The sequence below is a fragment of the Perognathus longimembris genome, chromosome 4, assembly GCF_023159225.1.
Source record: "Perognathus longimembris pacificus isolate PPM17 chromosome 4, ASM2315922v1, whole genome shotgun sequence".
NCBI classification, from domain to species: Eukaryota; Metazoa; Chordata; class Mammalia; order Rodentia; family Heteromyidae; genus Perognathus; species Perognathus longimembris.
Window position 1 is genome coordinate 22,193,812 of NC_063164.1, and position 26,724 is coordinate 22,220,535.

The following is a 26,724-nucleotide window of genomic DNA, read 5'->3' on the forward strand; positions in this document are numbered from 1 at the left end:
CAAGCGATCAAACATACACTAGGCAAGCACTCTACCAAAACCTGCACCTCAATCCCTAGGCTTTCTGACACACAACACAGAATCTTTAATACAAACCAGCTTTAAATTTTTCCATACGTATTTGGATTAAGAAGGACTTGAAATTTGAGTTTACATTCATCAAACAATAGTTGTTTTAAAACTCAACTTTATTGAATTAGGGGCCCACATAGGTAATGTGTACTCAAAATGTATATATTTTGATATATCTATAACATTCACTTAAAGTATGTTTCAGTGGCTTGACAGAATTATGCATCCATTTCACTTTAATGATGATCATAGGTACAACATATCTTCACAGCCCCTTAATTCTTCCCAGGCCTGTATAACTGTTGAATTGCATTCTGTCTTTACAGATAAGTCTTCTGAGAGCCAGATATAAATGGGACTCTACAGTATTTATTATCTTTTGTGGTCTGGTTTCTTTCATTCAGTATACTGCTTAAGACTGGTCCATCTTGTTTTATATACCAGTAATTTTACCTCTAAGTAGCATTCCATAGTGTAATATATGTATATTTTACATATTTCTTACCCTTTCATTGATGATGAACCTTTTTGTTGTTAGGGTTTATTATGAGTAAATATGCTACATATATTCTATGCACAAGTAGTAAATTTTTAATTCCTCTAGAGTCATGGACCAGTTCGGTCCTCTCCATTGCCCATCTCTGGGTCTAATAAATCCTATTACATTTGTTCCCTACCCCTATCCTTTCTCTGCTTGTCTATGAACACTGACTAAAGCTACATCAGTTCTGAGTAGGAATTTCCATCTTTAGTCTTAACTGCTTTTACTAAATTCTGAATTTGGTCAGAAAAACAAATACACTAGAATATGATAGTAGGCATAGAAATATAGAGTCATAAATAGTACAAGGCCCTAAACTAGCTTTCTGTCCTATGAGAGGTAGTGGGGAAAGAACTCTGGTTATTTACTAGTAAATATGTTGGCATATTAACTTCACTGAGATTCTTCCTTTTCTGCTTATCTGGAAAATTAATACAACATTGCAGAGTGTGAGAATTAAGGGAATTGTCCATTCAACATGTATTCAATCTTGGCCTAGGATCTGGGAATACAGCGGTGAGCAAAATAGAAGGGCTTATGGAGTTTATTTATATACTTGATTAGGGAGATAAAGAAATGAAATTCAAAATCTATGCTATGTTAGATGGTGATAAGTGCTGTGGAGAAAAAAAAAACAGCATGGAAAGAAGATAGAAAAGGCTGTGTTTATAATCCCTTGTTGGCTGAGAATTGCTTGAAAGTGAGGATTGATTTTTCTCCTCTATCTCTAACATTTATCACAGTGTTAGCTGCATCTTAAGTGCTACACCAATGTTTTCTGAAGAAAGAAGTGACTAAGTATAAACCAGTGTTGAGAAGTTTATCTCATGTCATTTTTGTAATAGTGCTTATCTGGACATTTTTACATTCTTGCAAACAGGTAATAATCATGTCAGCAAGAATGGTGCCCTTCAGTTCTCCTTGTTCTTGTTGGATCTTTAGGCATCTTATGCTTACCACTTGTTATCTTTTTCTTTGGAAATCAGAATTCTTTTAACATATGTCAATAGTAATTTAGCCTTGATTTTCCCCAATTAAAAAAAAATTAGTCTAGTTCTAACAGGGGTTTCCTTGTCACATTTCCATACTTATCCTAGTTTCTTAAATATCCATCGATTTTTTGGAGGGGGGAGGGGTCAGTCCTGGGGCTTGGACTCAGGCCTGAGAACTATCCCTGGCTTCCTTTTGCAAGGCTACCACTCTACCACTTGAGCCACAGCGCCACTTCTGGCCTTTTCTGTCTATGAGGTGCTGAGGAATCGAACCCAGGGCTTCATGCATGCTAGGCAAGCACTCTACTTCTAAGCCATATTCCTAGTCCCTCCATTGATTTTTTTTGGTACCAGTCCTGGGGCTTGAACTCAGGGCCTGAACACTTTCCCTGGCTTCTTTTTGGTCAAGGCTAGCACTCTACCACTTGAGCCACAGCGCCACTTCCGGCTTTTTTCTATATATGTGGTGCTGAGGAATTGAACCCAGGGCTTCATGTATGTGAGGCAAGCACTTTTCCACTAGGCCATATTCCCAGCCCCTCCATTGGCTTTTTTAAAATGCATGTTTAAGGTTCTTACTGAATGAGTTATAAAGAAACAAATGTGTACCATGATTTAGTGTGTCAATTTTGGTACTATGGTGTTTTGGTATTCTATAGTGTCTGGAAACCTAGCATGGCATACACTACACTACACATATTACAATAGGCTTTAGAACAGAACAGCATCCAATGTTAAGGTCCAACAATGTTGCTTAATTTGTAATTACTAGGGGTTAGAAAACCACCCAACATGCAGCATGAGCTCATATATACAAAATATAGCAGCCCTGCCTATGACTGGTTTTCTTCCTTGTGCTTTCCTACATGTTGAACAATAAGCCCGTGTTAGTTTATAATCATTTTTCCTTTCCTGTTACCTTTAAGTGATCATACAGTGAGTAGAAAAAAATGACTAGGAAATACATTTATGATGGTTTGATAGATGGCAACATTTAAAGTCTACAAAATTTGGTAGACTTGAAAGGCTGGTTTCAGAAGATCAAAGACAGAATTGGCCTGGAGTATTGGCCTATTTTTATCTATCTCATATTTTTTATGAAAAAATGGATAATATATTCAAAAAATGCCATGTGTTTGTACATTGGCAAAGCTTACTAGCTATGCCATCCAGTATAAACTCCATTAGGACAGGGGCTTTCTATTACTCATCATAAAACGTATTCACGAAACACATAGCTTGGCAAATATTTATTGTAACGATAAATATGCTATGATAAATAATTATTTAACAGGAGAAAACTATCATCAAATGATGTCATGGCTGTACAATTTCATCAAGTCAAAATCAACCCCCTGTGACTCACCAGGTTGTTGGCCATGGAACCCCAGGGGCCGCTCCCTTGTGCTAGGCAAGTGCTCTCTACCCAAGCGCTACACCCCTCCAGATCATGTCATTCATGTTAACCCATGTTGTTGACAATGTTCTTTTCTACCTCAATAATATGATACAAACGATCTCCACTTAAGCTACTCAAGCACATTTACCTTCTGAATTATTCATGCCTTCTTCTTTTCTGCCTGAAGCTTTTAAAATGCCCAGCTGAAATCCAAAAATCTTCCTTTGAACTATTTTAAGTCATGCTATTTGAATGCTATTACACGCACACACACTTACTCATTTTTTCCCCCTTTTCTGTCCTTAGGGACTAGGGAAAAGCCTTTAAACTCGGTAAACACGCGGCAGACATTTGTTGACTGGCTTATTTCCATAATAGTTCACAACGTTTCATAACACACAAGGGTAAATGCATTAAAACATCCTGAGGTGCCCTTATCACTTCGCACAGTTTTAAGGAAGTATTCGCCCTACTCAATGCAGCTAAGGCACAACCGTTTTCAGTACTGCCGGAATCTGCTAGAACGATCGGGAATGAGTGGCTCGTTTTCTGATTCCCCCAATCCTTCCCGTGAGAACGAGTGCTCAGCGAAGCACGCAATCCAGCATCTGAAGAGCTACTTTTAAGAATGTACCTTCAGAAAACAAAACCAAAAGCCGTGGCTGCGCGCGCGGCCCGGGACGTGCGGGGTGGGGAGCGCGGGCCCGGTGGGCGCGCGGCGGGGGAGGTGCGGGGTGGGGTGCAGCGCGGTGGGCGCGGGGCCCGGCCGGGTGCTCGCCTTGCAGAGACGGATCGCTGGGGGCCTGGCCAGCTCTTGGCACAAGAAACCCGCGCTTATTTATCTGGTAGCGCGGGGGCCGCGCGGAGCCGACGTTGGCAGACTTCGAACCGCCTGCACGGGCTGCTCCCGGGGTTTTATTTTTTTTTTGGTAAAAATCAGAAAGCGACCCCGTCGGCTTCGGGGCACGTGTGTCCCCCGCAGCCCGGCCCCTCAGCGGCCGTACAGAGCGCGGTCTGGATCTGAGCAAATGCACCAGAGACGCAGAGCCGCGCCGGTCCGCGGCGAGCGGGCGCCTCGCAGCCCCGCAGCCCTGCGCGGCGGCCCGGCGCGCGCCAGTCCCTGACTGCCCTCCTTCCAGCTTTTGAATTTTTTTTTCCCCTCCGGTCACCGCACTGCAGAAATAGCAGTGCAGAGGCGGGAAAGTGCCCCGGCAGTATGTTTTTGTCGGCGGTTATTTTCCAGGCTGGCACCGGGCAGGAGAAAGTGGCAGTCGGAGCCCGGCGGAACCCAGCGGGAGGGAGGCCACGGTGAGAGGTTCGGGCGCGCCGGACTCCGGCCGCTTCCAGAACGCCCGGAGCCGCCGCTGCGAGCTCCGCCCTCTGCAGCCCCGCCCCCGCCGGGGTTTCCCCGCCGCCAGCCTCATTTGCATGTTGCGGCCCCGCCCCCTCCGCCATTGGCCAGCGCCGGGCTCCGCCCTCTCCCCGCCCCCCCCCCCACCGCGGTAGGGTTCCGTCCCCCGAGCGCCTTGAGCTGCGGGCAGCGGGCGGACTGTTAAACCGCGGCGGCAGCGGCGGCGGCCCGGGCGGGAGCGGGGCGCGCTCTGGAGAGGAGGCAGCGGCGCCCCGGGTGGGGGGAGGCGGGCGGGCAGCTAGAGATCACCTCAGCAGCCCCCACCACGGCCGGACCGAAGGTGCGGCGGCGGAGGGGAGCCAGGGCGCCCCAGCAGGCGAGTGGCCGGCGTCTCAGCGGCGGGCTGAGGGGGGTGGGTATCGGCCGGGGACCGAGGCAGCGCGGGGCGGGGAGAGCGGACGAGACCGCTGGGTGGACTCGCGGGCCCGGCGACCCACCGGCAGCCCCCCTCGTTCCCCGAATCCTCTGGGCTGTTGGACTCTGGGCCCCGGCACACGGATCGCGCTCCAGGGCAGGGGTCGGACCACAGCCAAATTTAAACGGCTAAATCTAACAGCCTTGGCAGGAGCGGCGGGGAGGGGAGCGGGAGCGCAGGGAAGGGCTGGAGGGCGGGGCGGGCCGGAGGCGGGCCCAGGCCCAGGTCACGTGGGGAGGGGGAGGGGCTTTGCAGGCCTCCCTTTTGTTTTGGCCGGCGCGTGCGCAGAAGACGGAACACGTGGTCTTGTGGGCCCGCCCCTCGCCCGAGCGGCCGCGCCTAGCCCCTGGCTGGGGTGGTGTCTGTCCGCTGTTTTGGGGGGAGCTCTTGGGCGGGGCGGGCAATGTGGGATGGGTCCCACTGTTCTGACTTCGTACTCGACCTCAGGCAGACGTTGATTTGACGTGGAGGATTAGACGAGCAGGAGGGGCATCTATACGTTGGTGGAGGGGCAATTGCCTCCCGAGTTGGTGTCGCTCGCGCCGGGACCGGTCTTACTGGAAAAATTGAGAATGTGTGGTGTTTGGGGAGGGGGGGGGGGGAGAAATACCGGGCGATGCTCTGGTGCTTCCAGAAACCGCAGGAAACGAGGAGCAGGCAGTGGAAGGGTGTTCTTGTCACGCCTTCTCAGTCCAGGAGTGTTTGATTCGCTTTTGCCTGCTCTGCCCTCCAGTCAGGGGGGAGGAGGGGGTCCAGAAGGGTTTTGCTTTTGTTTTTCATCCTCTCCCCAACTGTGGAAACCTGGTCTTCCGCCCCCCCCCCACACACATACACCCCAAATGTAAGAAGTCTTGTTCTGGCGAGATTTCAGAGACTGTCTCCCTTCGTCTTTCCCTAACCTGTTGGCTCAGCTTTGTGCTGAGTTGAGTTTGGATTCTTAGAAACGCTTCACCTCCTGCCCCCCAAAAAACACTGACTTGGACGGGGCAAGTCCGTTATTTGTGTGTACCCCGCTGAAGACACGGGGGCAGTTTTCTGGATGGGGGTGGGGGGAGTAGCGCTATGAAGATAATAACCGGAGTAAAACTTGCCGCCGTGGGACACAGATTGGCTATAAGAGGGTTGGTTAGCAGTGAGTAGTTTCTGCCATTCCCAGTTCTTCATTAGCCATTTCCTTGGGCAAGTCAAACAAACCCCTGCTGATCTCAAGAGCCTTTTCCTCGTGTACATTGTTTCACAATGTATATGATCCTTGCCCGAAGAAACTGTTATGACGATCAAATACCCTGGGTTAGAGAAAGTTACTGTAATCTTTACCAACACCCCGGTAGCGTGTGAAATGCCAGGTTTTAAAGAGCTTGCATGTTGGAGGATATCATGAAATAGGATGGCTTTGATTTTTCTACAAAATCTGTTGTAACTTGTTGATTCTCCTTCAGTTTCCACTTGGTTAAAATAAATGTCATGGTCTGCCACTTTCATTTATCATTACTTTGCTTCACCAGTCTTTCCGGAGTTGTTTTAAATGTGAAAAGTCATAATTCAGACCAGTTTTGTGACATTGACTTGTACATTTTAATTTCTCATGGCGATATGTGCCTTTTCAGTGAGCAGTTATTTAAATCTTATTATAGAATTATTTGGAAAGTAGAGAAAAGTACAAATAAGAAAAATAAGGTAATTTGTATTTCCCCAAATTTGTCCTATACAAATTTGTCCTATAAGTTTTCCTAAAATTGGATTCATACGGGATTTTCATTTAACTCAAACATTCCCATACCATTCAAATATTCTTTGAAAACTGTTTTTAATGCTGCTTAACATTTCATCACGTAACTGTAGTATTTAAAATTTTTACTACTGGTAATTGTAAGGGATGTTTCTAATGTTTTTGCTAGTTTAAATTTCAAAATTTCATTAGGTAGCATTTTTACAAAATCTTTGAAGTTCCCCTCACCCCTTTGGGGAATAATTTCTGGGCCAGAATCTGTTTTTCTTTTTGCCTTTTAAGTCCTTATAGTACTTTCAAGTTACTTCCCAGAATATTGGTTTACTCTCATCGTGGTGTGAGCATGCTTTCTTGACACTTAACATTCATTATCCAGTATTAGCTTTAAGATGAAGCACCATGCTTTCATTTGCATTAATTTTTTTTCTACTTAGATAGGGTGTCTTATTTCTACTTTACTATAAGGTAGGTTCATATTTGGCATGTTGTAAATCACATAATGGGTAAAGAGTAAATACTTGCGAATTGGCTATTAATACTTTTACCTATGAAAGATCATTAAATTATGGTTTTTCTTTCCTTTTTTTTTTTTTTTTTTTTGGTGGTGGTGGATGGTGCTGTGTTTTGAAGTTAGGGGATCTCACACTTATCAGGCACTTTAGTTATTTTTTGGATAGAGTCACTTGGCTTTCTCCAGGGGTGGTCTCAGACTGATTTTCTTACCTATGTTTGCCCATGTAGCTGGTGTGACAGATAACTGCCTTTACACCTGGCATAGTTGTTGAGATGTGGGTCTCTGTAACTTTTTGTTGTTGTTTGCTGGTCTTGAACTTCCATCTTCCTCATCTATTTTTCCCAAGTAGCTGGGTGTATTCTTTTGGTTTTTTGTTTTGTTTTGAAAGTATCTTGTAGTGTACAATTCACTTGAGTATTTCTTCAGTTCATGTGAGACTTCATTGATCTTAGACTTACAAAATTTCTAATCTCACATTGTCCAAGCCCTGTATTATCCAAGTACTTCATCCAATTTTCCTTAATCCATTTATTGTAATTTAGACTGTTTCAATTACTCATTATCTTCTGTCTGATTAGATTTCTCATGGATCATCCTAGTTTTACTTGTAGCCCTTATGGTTGATAAAGGCAAATAACAAAATCTTTAGTGTCTAAAATTCACTGGTTTATTTCCGACTGCTTTTGGCAGCCCACCTGTTATTGTCTGTAAAATCATTTGTTTTCTAGTCTACCACATAAAACCTGTAAGCAACATATAATTCCTGTTTTATTGTCTTTGATGTGTTCATTAAGTTATGTTGTGAATGTCTTTTTTAAATTTTTTTTGCCAGTCCTCAGACTTGAATTCAGGGCCTAAGCACTCTCCCTGAGCTGCTTTTGCTTAAGGCTAGCACTCCACCAATTGAGCCACATCACCACTTTGGATTTTTCTGTTTATGTGATACTGAGGAATTGAACCCAGGGTTTCATGCTTGCTAGGCAAGCACTCTACCACTTACCCACATTCCCAGCCCTTGTTAATGTCTTTTTAAGTTTGTGCAGTATTAGATGTTAGCTGAATGAGGCAGAAAGCAGCTTCCTTCAGATTTGGGATTGCACTTAACTTTGATACTGATTGGGTTTGTCAAATTATAAACAGAAAAGAATGAGACTGATTGCAACACAAATGGAAGCTATTGGGGAATTAGCAACCAATTTACTGACTGTCCTTAGTCATTACTGCATTGCGGTATGTAATGGAATATTGTACATAAACATGGCCCAGTGACAGAAGTGCATTGCTTTCATTAAGTTAGCTTTAGAAGAGCAAAGAAAGTATATCATTTTAAAAGGTTTCTTTTTTCTTTTACATTTTATCCTAAATGGATATTTCATTAAACTGTATTCCTTATTCCCTAACTATAAACACCCAGCAAATGTTAATAAAAATGGTAGCAATCTCCTTGGAGTTGATAGTGTACAATGAAAATTGAAGATAATTCATAGTAGGTAATTTAATACTAGAAGTTACTTTTCAGTTCTTAGAAAGAAATGGATATAAACACTGGCTTGTAATATTGAAGCTTTTAAAATTATTCACAACTTTTTGTAAGTCATGGCTTCCTTTCTAGCTTTGTAAGGCATGGAATTCTTAAGTGTTTTGCTTTGTGTAAATGAACATTTGTATTTAGTAGTAGGCCTTTCATAGTGTTTAGCCACATGAAGTTAAATTTGAATCAAAAGAAGTAGACTGAACAGATGTAAATTTTTACATTTACATGTAAATTTCTGCACCAAAGTGACGTACATAGAAAAAAGTAGCTGTTTATATTCCTATGAGTCATGCACTGTAACTAAATAGTAATAATTCTGCTTGAAGTATGATCTGTTTGATGTGTTATGTGGCCACACAAGTGGCTTTATCTTCAATTAAATTCCTTTAGTCTTCAAAGAGAATTCCTTTTTAGGCATAGTTTTAAAAGTGGAAGATAGTCTTGCTTATAAACATCATTGACTACAAAGTACTGAGCTGACTGTACCCTGGTCATGCCAATTACTGCAGTGGATGCTGCTCTAAATTGCGAATATCCTTTCAAAAGGCATAAAGAGCCTTTGAAAACAACACTAGTTAGTTTATCATCTACCTTCAATTCCTATTCTTTTAAAAAATACAATTGTTTTGGATTTTTTCTTTGTATGTAACAAATTAGAAAATTTATTTGCCTTATATGTTAGGAATTTTTAAAAGCATATGTCATCTTTTGCTAAAAGGACTTGTCTTTGTCTTACTCTTTCTTAGTAGCATTTGTGAGCCATTTGAAACACTAAGTTTAAAAATGTGGAAATAATTTAAGATTTAAACCTACTTTAGGCTTCTACCCTTTCCCAAAGTACTTTTGATAGGGTTTTTTATTTTTGTGTTTTTATTCTAATAGTAACTGCCCCTTTTTTGGTGCTGTTATTCTAGTTTTATTGCTCTATTTAAGAGAAATGGGTTTATCCATATTACAATTAAGAGAATTTAATTTTAGGTGTAAAACTGGGTAGAATACTTTCTGTGGACTACGTACAATATTTGTATGCATTCTAGAATATAAATCATGGTAAAAATCATTAAACAATATTTTAAGGAATGACAAATCAGTGTGAGTCTTTAATACATTAATTTACATGAGGAAGTAATTCTTAGATTATCAGTTTCATCTCAGTCTATATAAAGACAAGTTTAGTACATTTTAAATCTTTCTTTATAAAATATATCAAATGTTATTTGGAATATGTGACATATATTAATTTATAATCGTTTTCCACTTTATGCCAGATTATGGTGTCAGAAGTTTTCAGTCTTGAATCACTTTTGTCAGTTTGGTGATGAGAAAACTTGATTGTTGCTTTTTTTAACTTCATTATGATTATGTATGATTGACTACATACATAATGAGCCTTTTTTAAATGTCACTGTAACATACCTCATTATTCTATAATTTATCCTTTAGAGGAGTTCTTTATATATCTTGGATGCTAATATTTACCTTTTCATTTGCTATAGGAATCTTTTCTTAAGACTACTTGCTTCAAACCCTGTTTGCAGTGCTTTTTTTTTAACAGAGATTTTTGTGCCTTTTTTCCTTTTTGATCCTTTGTGCTAATTTTTATAGAAATAGAAATGAAAAGGAGTTAAGGCTAGCTTCTGGTGACATACAGTATGGCAACATATTTAAATGTCTTTTAGCTATGATGGGTTAAAAACACAATTATGGAATGTAAGAATTATAGAATATTGGGTATCTATAAAAAAGTTGTTTATAATGTAAAATGTATCACTAAATGTTTAGGTTTCCTGATTTGCAGTGGTACTGGTTTTATTTTTTGGCAAGTCCCATATATGGTTTTACACTTCTGATAAAATTTAATGCAATTTGTTTCATCATAAGAGTAATCTTTAGGGGCTGGGGATATGGCCTAGTGGCAAGAGAGCTTGCCTCGTATACATGAGGCCCTGGGCTCGATTCCCCAGCACCACATATACAGAAAACAGCCACAAGTGGCGCTGTGGCTCAAGTGGCAGAGTGTTAGCCTTGAGCAAAAGGAAGCCAGGGACAGTGCTCAGGCCCTGAGTCCAAGGCCCAGGACTGGCTAAAAAAAAAAAAAAAAGAGTAATCTTTAGTGATCATCTGGCACAATCTCCAGTACTTTTCAGACATCAGTACTGCATGGTACAATAATAACTTGGGAATATTCAGTTGTGAGAAGGGAAAATTGCATTATATTTTCAGGGAAATGTATACATATTATAGATTTAACTTTTTTTTTTTTGGTTTTTTTTTTGTGTTTTTTTTTTGCCAGTCCTGGGCCTTGGACTCAGGGCCTGAGCACTGTCCCTGGCTTCTTCCCGCTCAAGGCTAGCACTCTGCCACTTGAGCCACAGCGCCGCTTCTGGCCGTTTTCTGTATATGTGGTGCTGGGGAATCGAACCTAGGGCCTCGTGTATCCGAGGCAGGCACTCTTGCCGCTAGGCTATATCCCCAGCCCTTTTTTTTAACATCTGTGCACTTACATGTTTTTGTAGCTCAGTTAGGTCTACTTAGGAATAGAATACTTAGTCTATTTATTGTTCTTTTTATCACTACTATTCAGGTTGTGAAGCTTAAATTCAGAAATGGAAGCTTCAAGTCATATTTTCAAGTATAATTAAGGTACTCCAAGTTGTAACTTTTTCCTTTTTGACTTTTATTAAACAAAAATGGGTGTAATTATAACCACAATCATTTATAAGTCAGTTATTGTGGTAGTGTTTAGCTGTTTCTTCAGTATTGGGAGTTGAACCCAGGGCCTCATGCTATCTAGAAAAACACTATACTACTGAGCAAGGCAATTAGGGTGCAACTTTAAGTGGAGTTTTGAATATTAACTTCAGAGAGTGAATAATAATAGCTTAGTCCTCATTGAAATAATATTGGAATTTGGGATACAAAAGGAAGTGTTTGGTTCCATTCCAGTTGTAATCAGAAACAAAAAATGTTGCCCTTAGACAAAGGGCATGAGATTTTTTTCTAGTTTTGATAATTTATTTTTGTATTTTAGGTTTCCAGTAATTATCTGCAGGAATCGCCATGACCCCAGCTCTGAGGGAGGCAACAACAAAAGGTATCTGCTTTTCATCTTTGCCAAGTACCATGGAGTCTGACAAGATGCTATGCATGGAAAGTCCAAGAACTGTAGATGAAAAACTAAAGGGAGACACTTTCTCCCAGATGCTGGGATTTCCGACTCCTGAACCTACTCTTAATACAAACTTTGTGAATTTAAAACATTTTGGCTCCCCCCAGGCTTCAAAACATTATCAGACAGTTCTTTTAATGAGTTCTAATACTACATTAAATAAATACAATGAGAATTGTAAGCAAAAGAAATCAGGGGAGTCCAACTGCAATAAGCTGAAAAACATACTGTGTAATGGCAGCAACATTCAGCTCAGCAAAATCTGTCATTCTCGTTCTGAAGAGTTCATAAAAAAGGAACCTCTATCAGATACTTCAAGCCAATGCACAAAAGATGTACAAATTGTTTTGGATTCAAATCTAACCAAAGACATTAATGTAGATAAAATACAACTCCAAAACTGTAAATGGTACCAAAAGAATGCACTTTTGGATAAAGTTGCTGATACTGAGATTAAAAAAGGTTTATTGCACTGTACCCAAAAGAAAATGGGACCTGGCCATTTAAATGTGCCTATTAGTTCTTCAGCTGCTGAAAAAGAGGAGGAAGTGAATGCTCGTTTACTTCACTGTGTAAGCAAACAGAAAATTTTACTTAGCCAGGCTAGAAGAACTCAGAAACATTTACAAATGCTCCTGGCAAAGCATGTTGTTAAACACTATGGTCAGCAAATGAAATTTTCTATGAAACATCAACTGCCCCAGATGAAGATCTTTCATGAACCTACCACACTTTTGGATAAAAGTTTACCTGAGCACACTGAAATTAAGCCAGAAGTCAACGTACTGACTACAGAGAATAAGTTGTGGGATGATACAAAAAATGGCCTGGCTCGGTGTACAGCTGCAGAAATCCAAAGATTTGCACTATCTGCTACAGGGCTGTTGTCTCATGTTGAAGAGGGTCTGGATTCTGATGCAACTGATAGCAGCTCTGATGACGATTTGGACGAATATACCATTAGAAAAAATGTGGCAGTGTAAGTGCAAAATTATTATTAGCCCTTTTTCTGTTCTGTATATAGTAACAATTATATTGGTTTCAAGGTATAGAAAAAGGATTTAGGCTTTCTAAAACTTTTATGCTATAATAAGTTTTATAAAGTTATCTTTTATCTTAAGAAATTTTATAAGTTATAAAAGGTTGATTAAAAAATATTGCATTTGCTAACCTGTTACGTGAATCAGATCTGCCAAAGATGGTTTTAGGACCTTCTGCTTATGACAACAGTTCACAGATGCTCAAGTCCCTTATCTAAGGTGCAGTATTTATACCTACATAATCCTTCCATATACTTTTAAATCATCTAGAGTACTCATAAAGCCTAAAACATAGTGCATGCTATGCAATAGTTGTCATCACTGTATTGTTTAGGAACAACTACAAGAAAACCATCTGTACAGATGCAATTTTTTTTCTGAACATTTATCTTTGTTTATTTGTTTTTCTTTTTAGTGCAGGTTCTGGACTAGGGTCTGGGTGTTTTCCTGAGCTCAATACTAGCAGTAGTAGAGTCACAACTCCACTATAAGTTTTTTTTGTTTTTTTGTTTTTTGGTTTGTAATTGGAGATAAGAGTCCCACAGACTTTTTTGCCCAGGCTGCCTTTGAACTGGGAACCTCAGATTTCAGCCTCCTGAGTAGGATTACAGGTGTGAGCCACTGACTCCCACCTTGAGCATTTTTTTATTTATGGCTGAGTGAATCTGTGGGTGCTGAAACCCATAGTTATGGGAGGACTGACTACACATTGTACTTAAAATTAAGTTAGTCAGGTGTTCTATCTAGGGAAAACTCACCCAGGCCTTTTAATCCTTCTAGCCATACATAAGCATTTTCCTATTACTGATGTAAAGGTCTAAGTCTTTGTTGATATGGTTTAGTCAATATAAATAAGTAAAACTAAAACAATAATGTATTTAAAGAACCCTCATTGATTTGGGGAAATCATTAACAAACTATGTATTCATTGTGATTATAGCTTTCAGCTTTGTTATTTACTAACTCAATCAATTTTTGGTAGACTAATATAACTAAAATAGAACTGTATTGTCAGTTTTAAGATAACTACTCAGTGCTTTTTATATGCTAGACACACTGTTTTGTAGACAAAATATTCACAGTATTTGTGAATACAAACACAGACACACAGTTGTTCTTTAACATTCTGTTAATTTTGAAGTTGAATTTTGAGAGCAAATAACACAACTTTATAGTTATTTGTGCATATGTGTGTGAATTTTTAATTTTTAAATTAAAAATATTTTTTCTTCCCTGCAACCTGGATTCAAACTCAGTATCTTATACTTTAGCTCATTGGCTGGTACTTTACCACCTAATTTGTATATTTTGCCTCTTGCCCCTCATTTGTATATTTGAAGTGAATATAAAAGGTTTCCTGTTTTCCTAAGTCAGAATTTTTTGCTCAAGGCTTAGTACTCTACCACTTGATGTAAGAATCTCATGGATGGAGCTTGACTTGGAACTGCAGTCCTCAGATCTCAGCCTCCTGAGTAGCTAGGATTTGTTTATTTTTGTTTTCTACGTTTGTAGAAACTTGTTTTTTAAATGAAGATGAATATTTTAAAGCTTAGAATTAAGTCTCAAACATAAAGAAAAATACCTGATAATCTTTAAAAGACTATTAACACAATTCATTCATTGTCTTTGAGTATGAAGACCTCAAAACTTAAGATCCAGAAAGGAAAATACTAAAGTTGACTCAAATTAATTTTAAACAGTTTGAAGTGCTACTCTTACATATGCATGGCATTGTCCTTTATGTAGTTATTGCTTGGTATTAAGTGAATGAATGAATTTTCTCTATTTGTGTATGTAATGTCTGTAGTTGCATGGATTATGAAGAATTGGGATTGACAGCCTGAAATTTCTGTATATACAGTTGGCCTTCTCTATCTATATACTAGATCTAAGAAAAAAAACTCATGTAGCTGGCCACCAGTAAGTAGCTCAGACCTGTAATCCTGGTTACTCAGGAGGGCTGAGCTGTAAAGACTGCGGTTCCTAACTAGTCTGGGCAGGCAAGTCCATAGACTTTTAGCTCCAGTTACCCACCAAAAAGCCAGAAGGGAAGCTATGTCTTAAAGAGGGAGAGTTAACCTTAATCAAAAAATGCTCAGGGACAGAGGCTAGGCCCTGAGTTCAAGCCCTGACCCCTCAACACACACACACACACACACACACACACACACACACACACACACACACGAATTGCATCTATTTTGAACATGTACAGATTGACATTATAACCTAAACAAGAAGTAAAACAGCTATTTATATTGAATTTACACTTTGCTAGGTATCAGAAAGAACTGATAAATAATTTCAAGCATCTGGGAGACTATGAATGAATTATATGCAAACAGTATGCCATTTAATTAATCAGTTCAAAAGTACTGGTTTTGAACTCAGAGCATTGTACAGTTGCTTAGCTTTTTCACTCAAGGCTGGCACCACTTGAGACACACCTCCAACTCTGCCTTTTTGTGAGTTAACTGGATATAAGAGTCTCTCAGATTTGTCTACCTGGGCTGACTTTGAAATGGGATCATCAGATCTCAGCCTCCTGAAGAGCTAAGATTCTAAGTATAAGTCATTTTTGCTTTGCTCAACTATGCTATTATAAAGGACTTGAATGTGGATTTTAGTGTTTGTGTGCTTTATCTTTAATTTGTTACTTTTCCCTCTTCCTTTGATTCTAATACCAACTAGCTACAATATATAGCTTTTATATGTTAAACCATTCATGGAAATGTGTTCAATAAATGAATAAATATACCTAAATATGAAGTTTTTAAAGTAATGGTTTTATTATAGTATTTAATTTTATTTTAAAATTTGATAAAATGCTTTATTTAATGTAAATATATTATTATAGTATGCCTTCTATTTTTGTTTGGACTTTTAACTGAGAAGGAATAAGGTTTTGTTGTTGTTTTGTTTTGCTGTTGGAAAGCACTTATATTAGACTTTATCATTACCACTATTATTTTAAGAAGTATTTTGTTGATTTTCTCCTTTTACTTCCCTGAAAAGGTAGGCAATAGATAACTTCATAATAACATTGATAAAATTTAATAATAACTTCTGTTTGAGAGGCTCTGGTGTACTGAAAAAACAGAAGTTGCTTTCTCTTAGAATGATAGGTGGAATTTTCACCAGGCTTGAGATAGTAAATTATATGTAGGTTTGTAATGTGAATGAATGATAGGTGGAATTTGTGTTTTCTCTAAGCTTGAGGTAAATTCTATGTAGGTTTGTATTATAAATGGATGATAGGGGGAATTTGTGTTTTCTCTAGACTTGAGGTAAATTATATGTAGGTGTGTAATATGAATGGAAAATTTCCCTCCATTCTATGTAGAAGAAGCTCAAGTCAAGAAGCTCAAATTCTGGAAAGTACTGTGTTAAAATCATGGCTTGCTCTTTGATCATCCTAAACTAAGTTTTTTGTTGCTGTTTTTTGTTCTCGACTCCTCTTCTTAAGTCTACATTGAATAATTTAGGAGGTAATTAGGTGAAGTAATAAATAAATATAAGATGCCAGTTTGTAGTAAGGTAGTGAAATATGTACAGTTTCAGCTATTGTTTACAGTGGAAGTCTAGAGCTTACTATTTGTGGGAGGAGCCAGGGTAAAATGCATGCCTCAGTGGTACCTGTTTGAGAGGTAAGGATCAAGGGTACTTTTTCTACCAGTTTGTATAAGTTAATGATTGCAGGTGGCTCTTGAGAGGCGTTTCCCTGGCACTACCATTCTGTCATTTGGGTAGCCGATCAGGCTCTTGCAACAACAAAACCTTCAGTCAAATACAGATGCTGGAAGTTCTAAGTCAGGCTGTGTGTACTGACTGGTTAAATATGAGGGGATGTAGGTGGATCACTGAACTGACAAGAGCCTGGGTGTTTCTTGTCTGGTAGTAAATCCTTAGGATTTTAGCATTTATTTTCTCTAAGGGAGCAGTGATCAGTTTCTTCTAGGATTCATAAGGGGAAAACTCATCATTTCCCTAGGTTTCTCTTTGTATATATTAAAATTTTGGTGCCAGTGGCTCACACCTGTAGGAGGTTCAGATCTGAGAATCAGAGTTTGAAGCCAGCATGGGCAGGAAAGTCCACGAGATTTCTTATCTCCAGTTAACCACCAAAAAGCTGGAATTGGAGCTGAGTGTGGCTCGAGTGGCAGAGCACTAGCCTTGAGCACAACAACTCAGGGACAGTGCCCAGTCCTGAGTTCAAGCCCTAGGATTAGCGTGCGCACACACATGAATTATTGAAGCTACATTTAGATATGTTCATTATCTAACTTGATAAGAAATTCTTTATAACAGATTTAGGTATTCACTGAGAAGGAAAGGATTTTTGTTTAGAATTGTTTGGTAAATCTTTTCAGATTGAAAAACAAATAAGGACAAAGTAAAGTCTTGTAACTCCACAGAAATGAAGATTCATAGATTTGTTTGCTTTCCTGTTGTGTATGTAGATAATTCTGAGGGAAATGATAGAGTTAAAATTAGCCATTAATTTATAAAAAGCATTTGCAAGTAATGTGCTCTTAGATAATATGTTTACTAGATATGTCCAATGTTGTAAAGCTGGGTGACTAACAAGCCAGTTGACCTAGTATTTCCTTTTGATAAACTGGACAAAAGGACAAGGAACTCATTGTAAAATGCAAAGAGAAACAGATTGATAGCAGTCAAATAATAAATTGCAAATGGAAGCACCTTTATAATTGTACATGTGAAATTTACAAATTGTTTTTGCTTTAATACATACATTTTCTATTTTCCACACTTCTCAAATGAGAGGCATTTGATTTTATTTTACTTAAAAGGGACATACAAAAAAGTCAAGTGAAAAATAATTCAGTTATTTCGATGACCTTTTTCGGTTTTATGGGAAGAGAATTACAATTTCATAATTGTAATTGGGAAATAGATTAGCACCTAAAAAAGAAATGTTTGTTACTGTTAATATGTGTAATTTTATATGCTTACTGGATTTGTTTACTGCTTAATCCTAGTGAATAGCAGACTGAGATTTTTAGCCTGGGTCTTCAAAGCCCCAAGTTGTTAGGCTATACTATATGCAAAGACTTCAGGTGGTTTCACGTGGCATATGGGGGAAATGGCATAGCAAATAAAGGACACTTTGCAGTGTTTATGCACATGGTAATTTTATTTCCCAAGAGGAAGTAGCCATTTTTTCTAGTTTTAATAAGGAAGTAGAGGTCTAGGAAGTGGTACCATTAAGATGATGTAGTAGTAGATACTGATCTTCATCCTTGCCCCAAGTAAGAAATAGTCACATCCATTAGTGAAAATAGCTTTGACACGTGCAAGGGTTTAATTAAGAACCAAAGGGAAACAGAAGAGGGGGAAATTCACAGAAAGGATAGCGGGAAGATTAGAAGTGGCTAAAAGCCAGAAAGGTGATGGAAATCAACAGTGTTCTGTTATGCGGATAACTGCACACACTTTTTTTTTTTCTTTGCCAGTCTGGAAGCTTGAACTCGGGGCCTGGGCACTGTCCTTGAGCTCAGTTTCCTCAAGGCTAGCACTCTACCCTTTGAGTCACAGTGCCACTGCCAGCCTTTTCTGTTTATGTGGTACTACGGAATCGAGCCCAGGGCGAGGCACGCACTCTACCACTAAGCCACATTCCCAGCCCCTGTACTTTCTTTTGCCACTAAAATAATTAACAGCCATTGCAGTTGAAAGGGGTGATGTTGCTATAAAAACCTTGTTGAGAGGATGATGTGCTGCCGAAGATCAGGGCTATGACTCTTCCCATGTCATATATAACCGAGACCCTAGATAGCTTTGACAGCTCTTCATGTGCCTCAATACCAGACCCAGCCTTTGTGTCTGTTGTCCATATGCGCACATTCCAGACCTTGGCCACGTAGCTGTTCCAGATTCATCCTTGTCTTCACCATGAGTCATCACAGTTGTTGGCTAGCTTCAGCCTGAGCCCTAGAACCTGTATCTCTCTGTATGTACTTGAACTATAGACATCAGTGTTGACTCCACTCGGTGAGCACCTGCACTTATGAGCATAGTATGCTAGCTCACTCCCTGTACTCCAGAACTTTGGTAGATCCTTGTGAACTTAAACCTTAGAAACCAGTGCCACTGCCATTATGAGATAGTCTGCACTACAAACCCTGGAGCTGTTGCTATTCTCTCTACATGCCTATGCTCCATATACTTCTGCTACCCCACAGTAAGTGGGCCTGTGACCTAAATTCCAGAGCTACCATGGCTCTGTATGTACTGGTATTCTAGACCTTAGCCCTCAGGGTTTTCTACAAGTAGTAAGTAGTGGCTTATACATTGCTACCAGTGTGGCAGTGGAGTGCCCATACCCTAGTCACAAGCTCCATTCTAGACTCTGAAGACATGATCCATACCTATGATCCATGCCTGTTCTCTATGACTGGCGTACATTAGGCATCATTGCCAACAGTACTGCACTGCATGTTAACATGTAAGCTGGACCCAGATTCAAGAGAGGTTCTGTTGACTACTCCCAGGTGGAAAAGTGATCAGGAAGACCTTAAAAGCCTTCATTACCAATGGGCCCAACAACCTTTATGGCCCAACAACCTTTATTGCTCCTATGGATAACCCACCACCTTTCTTGCTGAGGACCCCTGCAGGCTTTGCAAACACTGTTCCTACATAACAACACTCGCTGGAGATCACACTTCTTGTATATTCATGAGCTAGAGCTTTTGCACAACACCTGGCTGTCATCCTTGCACCCACTGAAACCAATTGTGAAGCTAAGAAGAGGTGACTGCCCCATCCAATGCTCAGATATCAATCAGAGACCAAAAGAAGCAACCAAGAAAGCTCAGCAAAGCTGTTCTTCAGAAATGGAGAGGTAGGATTTTTATTATGCAACAGAAGCTGAAGGAGTTCATCACCGGCAGACCTGCCTTACAAGAAATGAGAAAAGGATTTCCTTAAGCTGAAAGAAAAGAATGCTATTTAGTAATATGAAAACATATGAAAGTACAAAACTTGCCAGTGGAAGTAAATTGTCAATTTAGGATATTGCAATACTGTAATGGTGATGTGCCAGTAGCATTTGTCTTTAGTTTGATGGTTGAAAGACAAAACTATTGAAATAATAGCCACAATAATTTTTTGTTGGCTACACCTTACAAATATGTAAAGTGAAATCAACACATGAAATAGGAGTCAAACTTGTAAAGTTTTTGTATGAAATTGAAGTTATTGCTATGGTTTAGATATGATTTGAGTGTTCTAAATGGCACATACGTTTATGGGTTGAAAGCTTGCCTCTTAGTATAGTGATGATAAGAGGTGAGGTAGTAATAGGAAGAGATGATGTAGTGATGGAAAGAGATGACAAAGTGTCGATAAGAGATTATGTGAGTCATAAGAGATAGAGTCTAGTTGGGGACCACGGAGATGCTGACTTAGAAGATTTATGAGGCATTGGTTCGTTCTTAGAAGAGGATTGTTATAAAAGAGCAAGAATATCTCTTCATTGTCTTCTTCAGCTTCTTTTCTCACTATATCAGCTTTCTCTTTTTTGTCTACGCCCACTAGGAGCCATCTTGCATGATATGGCTTAGCCAGAAATTCGTCACCAGCCTGTCAATCTTGGAATTTCAGCCTGCAACACTATGAACTAAATAAAACTCTCTTCTTTACAAAGTACACAGCCTCAAATATTCATTATAGCAATGGTAATGATAATTATTAATATGGTTGTTAGCAGCTTAAATTGGACTAATAAGATAGCTATTTGTATGCTTCATGGCAACCAGAAAGCAAAAACTCATAGTAGGTACACAAAAGATAAAGGCATAAAAGCATACCACTATAGAAAGTCATCAGATAGCAAAGAAAGAAGCAAAAAGAACCAAGGATCTATATTTTAAAAAACAAAAAAATGATAGTATTAAAAATGGCATTAATATCCTTATACCTATCAGTAATTAACTCTGGTATTAACAGATTAAATTCTTCAATCTAACGACAGAGTTGTTCAATGGATTGTAGACAAAAAGAAAAATCAAATTCAACTGTACATTCCCTATAAGACACTTCAACAGTCGGAGCTGGGGATCTGTCCCAGTGGCAGAGTGCTTGCCACATATACAGGAAGCCCTGGGTTTGATTCCTCAGTACAATATATGTAGAAAAAGCCAGAAGTCATGCTGTGACTCAAGTGGTAGAGTGTTAGGTTTGAGCAAAAAGAAGCCAGGGACCGTGCTCAGGCTCTGGACTGACACACACACAAAAAAAGACACTTTAACTGTCAAAACATACACAGACTGAAAATTAAGAATGTATGGAGGTGCTTCATGAAAATAAAAACTAGGAGAAAACAGAGATGAACACTTTCAGAAAAAATAGACTGTTGGAAACTAAACAACAAAAAGGCTATCATATATTGGTTAAGGGTCCAGATAATAGAAGATTCTAAGTCTGCCAGGTACTGGAGGCTCATACCTGTAATCCTAGCTACTCATGAGGCTGAGATCTGAAGATCGCGGTTCAAAGCCAGCCTGGGCAGGAAAGTCCTTGAGACTTATCTCCAATTAACCACCAGAAAAACCGGAAGTGATCCTGTGGCTCAAGTGGTAGAGTGCTAGCCATGAACCCAAGAACTCAGACAGTGCCCAGGCCCAGAGTTGAAGGCCCAGGACTGCCAAAAAACAAAAAAAGAAAGATTCTAAATCTACTTATATCCAGCATTAGAGTCCCAAATTATAGAGAAGGAAAAAAAAGAGATTCTGTCTTGCTTCATAACCTACACTGGCCTAGAACTTGCTGTGTAGCCCAGGCTGGCCTCAAAAACAGGATCCTCCTGACGCAGTCTTAAGTGCTTGGATTACAGGTGTGTAGCATCACACTCAGTTTACCAGAAACAAACTTCAGTGCTTCTGAAGCCAAGATACTTTTTCCCCTGCTACTGTGACTTGAACTCAGGACCTGGCTGCTGTCCCTTAGCATTTTTGCTCATAGTTGGTGGTTCTCTACTACTTAAGCCATAACTCCACTTCTGGCATTATGATGGTTAATTGGAGATAAGAGTCTCTTGGTCTTTTCTGCCTGGGCTGGCTTCACACTGTGATCCTCAGACCTCAGCTTTCTGAGTCGCTGTTATTACAGGTAGCTTTGGTAAAATTGTAATATAGCCATTTTTATGGAACTCTGCTTTAAATATGAATAAAATGTCCCTACAGTTTATGCAAAAAGAAACATTGGATATGAAATAAATTTTAGACTGAATGGATCTGACAGACATACTCTACAGCAACCGAAAATGCGTTCCTTTGAATCACACATAGGATATTCTCCAGGATATATCATATATTATTCCATAAATCAAATCTTAGCAAACTGATAAAGATGGAAATCATATCAAGTATATTTTCCAAATAAAATGGTATGAAACTAGAAATGCATTCCCTTTTGTAATTATGTTTTTCAATGAAATAGAAAAGGAAAAGAGTGACATTGGTTGGGATGCATTGTACTGATAAATTTATTTGTTGAATGTACAACTATTTTTGTGGTACTTTGTACAAGTACTTAAAGATAATAAAATATAACTAAAATAGGAAATAAAATCCTAAAATTTGTATAGACCCACAAAAAACCCAAATTGCAAAATCATTGTTGAGCAGAAAGGACAAACCTGAGGGAAAAAAAAGCAAAACACATGCTACTTGATTTTAAAATTCATTATGAGTTATAATAATCAAAGCACATTGGCAATGTAAAGATCTTAGAAATAAATTCATATGTGTATGACTAATTGATTTTTTCTTTTCCTCCTTTTTCTCTTTTTTGAGATAATATGTATTTCATCCATGCTGGCTCCAAATTTAGGAGTGCCGTATTTCTGCCTCCCAAGTTCTCGGAATACAGACATTAACGACCATGCTCGAATTTTGTCAGTTGATCATTGAGAAAAATGACAAGAATATGTAAATGGAAAAAGAAAGTCTCTTCAGTAAATAGTGGAAGAATTGACTATCTATATGCAGAACAGTGAAACTAAGTATTTATGTCACTGCATATTCCAAAATCAAGTTAAGATGGATTAGACTTTGATGTAAGACCTGGAAGTGTAAAATTTCAAGAAGAAAATAGATAAAAAGCTTCTTGATTTTGGTCTTAGCAAAGGCTTTGTAGTCTATGGCCTAAAAGCACAATCAACAAAAGCAAAAATATACAAATAAGATTATATACAACTCCACTGGAAAAGGAATAATTAATGGAGGAGGCAGAGTACTGATGGGAGAAAATATTTGCCCACCATATGTCTGATGATAAGTTAATGTCCAAAATACATACAGGAGATACAACTCAGTAGCAAGAAAACAACGTGATTTAAAAATGGGCAAAGGACCCGATCAGAGTTTTTCAAAGAAGACATACAAATGACTAACAAGTATGTTAAAAAAAAAAAAAACCGAACACCACTAAATATCAAGGAAATACTAATTAAAACCACAACTCTTAGAATGTATTATTTTAAGAAACAAAGGATTACAAATGTTGAAGAGGATATAAGGAAAAGGAAACTTTGAACACTGTTATAAACTAATAATGTTATTATAGAAAATAGTTCATGAGCTTCCTTAGGAATTTAAAAAGTTGAGCTACTTTATAATCTAGCAATCCTACTTTTGAGGGTATGTATAAATGATATATCAGTATGTGATATTGATTTCTGTACCTCCATATTCATATTCACAATAAAAATATACGATAGCATTTCAAAAGAAGGAAATCTGTCATTGAATTTAGAAATTTATTATGCTAAACAAAATAAGGCAGGCACAGAAAGAAAATGGTATATGGTATCACTTATATGAAGGAGGTAAAACAGTCAAACCATAGGAGCAGAGAATAGTGGTATTCACCAGTGCCCTTTTGGGAGAAAGGGGGTGAGGGAAGACTAGATAGGGAGTTGTTAGGAGGAATATATATAGGAAATATATATATATATAAATATATGACATATATTGTCAACATGACTACAATAAGTAATACACAGCATACTTGTAAGTTGCTGTAAATTTGCCTTAACTGCAGATTGCAGATGGACTGGATGCAGTTTTGACAACAATGATCAAAAATCAATTTTTTATTTAGAAATTTTAGAAATCTATGCATGTGTCAACACAGATAAGCTCCTTAGTCCTGTGTTATTATCAATTGTGTTTAAGTCCTTCTTGATCTGCTGTGTGTTTCCTTGCCCTTAATTATGCCTCCCCAAACAGCCATGACTTGGTTTAAGTGAGAAGGTGAGAATAGATTAGTTGAGCGGTGGCGTGTCCTTAGCAGAAATTGGGTGGCAATGTTGCAAAAATCCACATCCTGAACTTACTTGATTTCCTCAGTGGTATTCTTGGAGCATATGCCTGTGGATGGCAAGGGTCTACTGTAGGTTTTTCATATTTTAATCATTGCAAAATGACTAACACCTGTATTCCTAACTACTTGGTAGTGTTAGGTCAGCAGGATCATGGTTTGAGGTCAGCTCTGGGAAAAAGTTTGTGAGACTCCTTTTCAGCCAATAGCCAGGCTTGGTGCCAGCTTATGAGGGCGGGTAAGATCAAGATGATGAAGGTTCCTGGCCAGCCTGAACAAAGAAGTTGGAGAAAATCTATCTCAATGTAATCATCTGGGTATAGTAGTGAGGGCCGGTGATCCACTTATGGCAGAATGCATAATGTAGGATCCTGGTCCTGGTGCAGACTGGGTAAATGAAACCCCATCTAAGAACAGCCAGTGAGAAGACAAGCTGAAGGTGTAGCTCACTGACAGACTACATGTCTAGCAAGTGAGAGGTTAAGGTTTCAAACCCTTGTACCATTAAAAAAAAGTGATTTGTCAAGTGACTGATGATCCAATTAGCTTTGTTTGATCATTTCATAGAGCATGAAAACATCACAGTGTGTGACATAAAAATGTGCACTTTGTCATTTAAGTTAAAAAAGCTGCTTTTTAAAAGATTATAACCCCAATTTTAAGTTTTCTTACATAAATCCAATCACTACAAGTGCTGTTTTTTTTCTAAGTAGTTTCTTTCTGATACCAACAAAATGTCTTAAAAACTAAATAAAATTTTGGAATTATAAAATATAGCTCATGAAAATGTATACATAGTTCCAGTTCACTTTCATTTTGGGTTTCAAAATGAATATATATTTCTGATAACATTTTTACATTTCTAAAGAATGAGATGAACCTTACAATTTATGTGTACAATTAATACATTGTTATTCCCAACCTAGGATTTTCTGTTTTCAAATTAAAGGTTTATGTTAATATTGCTAATCATCTCATCTGAGGAAATGAAATACTTCAACTTCATGAATGTGAAAATTTGCTCATCTTTTTTTCTTAATTTACATTAATTATGGGGGCATTTCATTATTATATTGTCTTACATATTTATAATATTTTCAAATCAGTCTCACCTCTATTACTCTCCTTTATCCCCTTCTCAAAACAATTCCAACAAATTTTACTCTTTTTTTTTTTTAATATGCACACAGTATTCAACCTTAGTCATCTTCTTTCATTCCCCTTGTTAGCCCAACTTCCTGTTTTGCTGGTTCTCTTTTTTTTTTTTTTTTTTGCCAGTCCTGGGCCTTGGACTCAGGGCCTGAGCACTGTCCCTAACTTCTTTTTGCTCAAGGCTAGCATTCTGCCACTTGAGCCACAGCGCCACTTCTGGCCGTTTTCTATATATGTGGTGCTGGGGAATCGAACCCAGGGCTTCATGTATACAAGGCAAGCACTCTTGCCACTAGGCCATATTCCCAGCCCTGGTTCTCTTTTCTTGACCCTTTAAGACTTTTGAAAATATTAATACTTTATGTTTAGTGTTGTTCTTAAATGCACACAGTTCTGTTGCATTCTAAAATGTGAATTAACATAGCCATTTTTAATATAGGGAAATGTTTTGTGGCATTAGGTTTAGATTGTTTCCAAACCACTTCAAATATGTTAACGTATTTAAGTGATCAGTACGAAGCATTATCAGAACTAAAGAGAGAATAGGAGTGCATAAGTATGGAAAGAAAATGTTGAGTGTTTTGCAGAAGTACCTTTCTATCACTCAGTGAATTGCTGGTTTATTGGTTTCAAGATTTGGGGTGTGTGTGTGTGTGTGTGTGTGTACTGTGTTGAAAGATCTGAGAAAGCTACAAGTTCACTTTAATAAGCTCTGACAATATTCCCCTAGTTACAAAAGAAATGGATGAAAAAGGCTATCTCTAGATGATATCTTTATATATTTGTGTTTTATTAAACTGGCATTATTAAAACTGAATGTCTTCAAAGACACACTTCAAAGGAAGTAGCATGAGCCCCAGGGCATGAAGCTTTAAAGGATGGTCTGGTTTATTTTAGATACAAATACCAATGGAAATAATGTTTTTATAAGAATTATTACTTGGTTGGAGCTCAGATTTTAAAGTTTGATCCGTTTTGTGCTGTCTGTTACTATTTTCACTAAATGCAGCGATTTTATTTTTATAGAACATAAGGTTATTCAAAACTACATTTAGGTACTAGAGCAGAAATGTTTCTACTTAATTTTGGCTTAGTGGTAGTTGCCTTGGTGAATACAAGGATAGTGTTAGTTTTATTTTGAGTTTTTTGCGGTGCTAGGGACGAGTTTTGATCACCTTTGTCTTCTTTTCAAAGCCCATTTTATTTGGCAGAGCCATCACCAGTTCCCTTCAGGAGTTTTAGATTTGTTATCCCAGGAGTTACAGTTTCTCTTTGCCACTTGTTAGCTGTGCTTTCTCCTTCATTTAGGTTCTTATCTACTGTTTGGCTTGGAAAACAGTGTGGCTTCCTGGCTTCATGAACAAAAGAGATATATGCATGAACACACCAAAAATGCTTATGAAACTA

At 38.6% G+C, this 26,724-nt stretch overlaps 1 protein-coding gene across 3 annotated transcripts in view; it reads left to right on the top strand.

The window, feature by feature from the left end:
* Window positions 1-4,630: 4,630 nt before the first annotated feature.
* The window catches only part of Kansl1l (KAT8 regulatory NSL complex subunit 1 like), a 98,803-nt gene continuing 76,709 nt past the window's right edge, over window positions 4,631-26,724 (top strand). For 2 of the 3 annotated variants that reach the window (XM_048344838.1, XM_048344839.1), the window contains exons 1-2: window positions 4,631-4,731; window positions 11,639-12,755. In XM_048344838.1, coding sequence (XP_048200795.1) covers window positions 11,668-12,755 — 1,088 coding nt within the window. In that variant the 5' untranslated portion in view covers window positions 4,631-4,731; window positions 11,639-11,667. The remainder of the gene's footprint in view (window positions 4,732-11,638; window positions 12,756-26,724) is intronic. The other variant, XM_048344841.1, reaches the window with a different exon arrangement.